This window comes from Macrobrachium nipponense, chromosome 1 (genome assembly GCF_015104395.2).
Source record: "Macrobrachium nipponense isolate FS-2020 chromosome 1, ASM1510439v2, whole genome shotgun sequence".
Classification (NCBI taxonomy): Eukaryota; Metazoa; Arthropoda; class Malacostraca; order Decapoda; family Palaemonidae; genus Macrobrachium; species Macrobrachium nipponense.
The window spans coordinates 106677925-106682924 of NC_087200.1; the positions used below are offsets into that span (position 1 = coordinate 106677925).

Consider the following 5000-nt stretch of genomic DNA (forward strand, 5'->3'; position numbering starts at 1 on the left):
TCTAGTAACGTAACAGGGGTTACTCATCTAATAATGAAGGTGAAACATACATCTTTATCAGCCAATTACAACAAGGGACTCCCCGATTAGTCGTGCCTCTTAAATAAGAACAGTGACACATCCGCTTGCAGTCGATGGCCCTCTTTCGTTTCTAGAATTCGTTCTCAAATCAGATAAGCAAGAGGGAACTCACTGTAAGCAGACCCTGCAAGAACACTGAGGGAGGGGCATCCACCGTTTGGGTATGAGTTCATTCCACCAAAGAAGAAAAAAAAAATAAGTTCAGCAGGTAAAAAGACGACAGGTTTTATAGCGGCACTTCACTTGTCCAGTGTGTGATGGGAACGACTCCTTCGCGGGCTGACATTCCTTGGTTTCACTACTGAAACTTCTGTGCCAGTAATCTACTATTTTCAGTATTATATTCCTTAAAACAAAAGCAGGGTCCCTCGCTCCTTTCCAGCCTGAACACCACTGTTATCATCATTATTATTGTTATTATTCAGAACTAGAACCCTATTCACTTGGAACCATGGACCCACAGGAGCCATGGACTTGAAATGCAAGCTTCCAAAGAGTACGAGGCTCATTTGAAAGAATTAACAGAAGGCAATAAGAAATATACAAAGAAGGGATCAGTTATTAGAAAAGAGAAAATATTCTAACAAATTAATGAATACATAAAATTGTTAAGTAAAATACAAGATGTGTTTTAGGGTCGTAATTCATTATTCCTTACCCGTTAATCTTTGATATTTCATTTTAGACTCTGGTCTACTGGCACAAATGTTGCTTGTTTTCTTCAAAGAAAGAGCACACACACACACACACACACACACACACACACACACACACACACACACACACACACACACACACACACACACATATATATATTAATATATAATATATTATATATATAATGTATATATATATATTATATACATATATATATAATATTTAAGGAAGCTTATATTTGTGTGTCGCTCTTACTGCCTATATTCTAAGAACATTTCAGTGTTAATAATATAATAATATAAATAATTTAAAATAAGAATAACTGACCTTGTTTGACACAATCTGAAGCAAGGCCGGCTGCAACTGCAAACAAGGAGATAATTCTGGCCCAGTTGACCTCTCCCCTGAATACGTGACCTGCCACTTGAACTATAACTGCCCTGACAATCTGTGGGAAGAAAAACTTGAGTTAAACATTTAACATAATACGGAAATTCAAAATATTAACTTTCCTTTAAAAGAAATGCATTCCATTAGCCTGAAAATCGAAGGAACACCATACAAGGATGGGGAAAATTTATATATTTCCTCATTTTTGGCAGGTTGCTTATGAAACGCTCTAATAGAATTAGGTAGTCCATTTCCACAACGTTCAATATTTTATCATAATATGATTCACTCTGATAAAGTTCATTTGAACGGTCACGTTTGTTTCATCTTGTGATGAAACCAATGAGAGAATAAATGCATACCAAGGTATTCAAGAGACGCGACCCGCCACCTTTCATACCCAAAGCACCAAGCGTTCATTCGAACGTTTAACTTCTCAAAGGAACTGAATGAATTAAATGAATTGTATTTTTGCCTTTTGGGCTTCTAAACGAGTGGCAAGAGGGAATTCTTGAGTTCACATCATCTTGCCTCCAACGCCGTGACACAGCGCCTCTCTGTCATTCTGCCACTCATGTCTCACTTGTGTTTAATCTTCGGCTAATCTCAACTCATCTCCATCCAACTTTCGCACACAGTAGTTCTCATCCAAATAATCTAACCCTTCCAAGTCTTCTAGAGGCAGCCAAAGGAGCCCAGTTGTCACCCTCACAAACTGTTCTCCAAGTTGTTGTGCGGAGGACGAGGACATGTCGTCTAAGCCATCTCCATCTCCCTCTCCCATCATCTGATCACATCAATATAGGGAACCTCACCAATATCCGTCGTGATGTCATATCTATTTATACGTTTACTTCCACCTCCGACCACTTTTTCATCATAAAATCTAGGAGAAGAACCGAATCCAAAGGTGAAATAACATTCCCTCGCAACACCCCCCTACCTCCTACAAATACACATAATAACCCACCATCAACATGAACTTCGCATTTACTTTGTTCACGGCTCATTTCATTTAGCTTCACATATTTAACGGGAATGCCGTAATGACACAAGACTTTCAATAATATGATTCGGTGGACGATGTCAAATACCTCCTAATCAACAAAACGCCATCATCAGAAGGGCATTTTTTACATTCTACGCACCGCAGCATATGTCTTAACACAAGTATGTGATTTGCACAACTGCCTTTTCTAAAACCAGCTAGTTCATCTCTAAGCTTAACCAATTTTCCTCCAACCTATATAGAATGCTGAATATTTTCATTACAACCGACGGAAGTGCAATGCTCTTCTAGTTACCACAGTCACCCAGGCCACCTTTCTTCGGCATCTTCGACGCGACCTCCAATTCCTAACCATCAGGCGTCGTCTCTTCAGTCCCTATTGTGCAAAACAGGCTAGTCAGCATAAAAGGTGCCACTTCAGATCCTGCAAAATCACCATCACAGTGATTCCATCAGAAGCTAATGTTTGCCATCTAAGATATTTATTTATTTAGATTCTTTTTTTAACTACAGGTTTCACTTTAAAAACTGAAGTCATTCACAGGCCCTTTCAGGTGTTCATCAGCTTCAGATATATCACTAGAATGATGCCACTCACCTCTTTTATTCATGACCTCACAATGCTCAGCGTTGTCTTTCTTCTTCTGAGGTTATTACTGACCCTTTCCTCCTTTTAAGGTATATTCCTCTTTGTCTTTGCATTCATAGAGTTAATCTAACAAAGGCACTCCTGAATACATGGCTGTTTGTCAAAGTATTCTCTCCTAGCTCTTCTTGATTTTCGTTTAGTTTCACCCTCGGGATCTGAATAATTATCAAGTTCTAATTTACATCCATCATCTCCTTAGGGTCCGTATTAGAGGATAGTGGAAGCATGGACCAAGAGGTGAGACACCGAATTCAGGCAGGGTGGAATAACTGGAGGTCCCTCTGAAATTGAAAGGAAAGTTCCATAGGACGGTGGTCAGACCAGCAATGTTATATGGAACAGAAACAGGAAGTATGAGGAAAACAGAGGAGAAGAAGATGGATGTAGCAGAAATGAGAATGTTGAGATGGATGTCGGGAGTAACAAGGGAAGATAGGATTAGAAATGAGTATATAAGAGGATCGACAAAGGTAGCTGAAATATCGAAGAAAATACAGGAAGGAAGGCTTCGATGGTATGGACACCCATTACGAAGGGAGGAACGTCATGTTGGAAGACATACGATGGAAATGGAAGTGCGGGGTAGAAGGAAGAAGGGAAGACCAAGAAAGAGATGGCGTGATTGTGTAAGGGAAGATATGGAATTGAAAGGTATAAATGAGAACGAGGCACAAGACAGAAATCGATGGAGACGACTCATTCGCAATGGCGACCCCATATAAAAATGGGTTTAAGCTAGGAAGAAGATCTCCTTAATGGAAATCGTCTCCATGTACCTTTTTGTTCTTACCTGGCCTTTATTGCATCCTCGGTCACATCCGGACCCAAAGTTCGAATCTTGTTGTTCCACGCGCAGTTTTTGATTCCCAACAAATTTGAATTGCTTAAGTACTAATATTCTGATATTCTTAAGTACTAATCTAATTATGCATGCAGTCATAGAAGTATTCGAGAGTCAAAAGGTCTGCAACTGAGTGAGGGAAACATTAAGCTTTGAGCGATTTGAGACGGCATAAACAATAAAACTGAAATATATAAAAGGAAGGTGGTCGTATTTGAAACGACTTAGGGTACTGTAGAAACCGATGATCCTGAAAAAACCCTGTATCCAAGTTTGTTTATAACTCTAATTACAATGAGAAGCGTAAACTACGAAGACTGTTGTTGGACACCATTAATAAAACAAGGAAGAGTAAGACCGTAGATTTGTCTGTTGACGCCTCATACGCAAACCTACATAAATACATGACATAATTTTCGATTTCAGGGACGAGATTTAACCGATCACACGACCTCTGCCACCAAATTGAAGAATATATAGCTTATACAGTTAATGACAGAGAAATTTCCTTCTCTATCTAGTTTTTCTATTTAGGAAAGAATGGTTTAGAAGTGCACCCCGTTCCTGAATGGCACAGTTCTTAACTCTAACCAGCTTTCTTCTAACCAAACGCGTGTATTTCCAATCAATGAGAGGAAACGAACAATGATAAAAAATACACTCTTCATGTTTTTTAACTTAAATAAATATACTTTACGTCATTGTGAACGAAAACAACTCTGAAAACTCGCAAAAACCGAATCAAACAGCGACTGCAGTGTCATCATATTTATCCAGGAAATTTTGCTGCTTGTCAGTTTTGTTCATAATTACGTAAATTATATTTGTTTAAGTTAGGAAAATACGAAGAGTTTATTTCATTATTGTTCATTTACTCTCATGGATTGGAGATACACGTTTGGTTGCAAGATGGCGGGTTATTTAAGAAGTGTAACACGTCGCCAACGCACTGTCACACGAAGATGCATGCAATGCAACGTGGCTCTGATCCTTCAGCCACGGTACTCGTCAAACGGGAGGCAGATGCTCATTCATCTTCAGAACATTAAAGCGTCAAGTTCTTAGCTTCGTTATCTTTTATTTTACTTATTTATGTGGTAGGAATTCTAACTCTCACTATTTTATTACTTCTGTTTAATACGTCCCATTTTTACGAAGTGGCTATTCTGATCCAAAGGGCTTTGTTACGAATAATAATGATAACAGAGAGACAAATCCATAGTTATCTATGGGTACATATATATTTTAAAAATAAATCTCTACAGAGAGCTTTCGGGAACATCCCATACATACATAACTGTGGATTTATTTATATATTTAAAAAATTTTGGCAATGTGAGTATTTAATAATAATAATTCGAGGTAACTGACTA

At 38.4% G+C, this 5000-nt stretch overlaps 1 protein-coding gene across 3 annotated transcripts in view; it reads right to left on the reverse strand.

The window, feature by feature from the left end:
- Window positions 1-5000, reverse strand: part of LOC135219533 (bcl-2-related ovarian killer protein-like) — a 293728-nt gene that overhangs the window by 137980 nt on the left and 150748 nt on the right. For all 3 annotated transcript variants that reach the window (XM_064256369.1, XM_064256367.1, XM_064256368.1), the window contains exon 5: window positions 1066-1186. In XM_064256369.1, the coding sequence (XP_064112439.1) occupies window positions 1066-1186 (121 nt within the window). The remainder of the gene's footprint in view (window positions 1-1065; window positions 1187-5000) is intronic.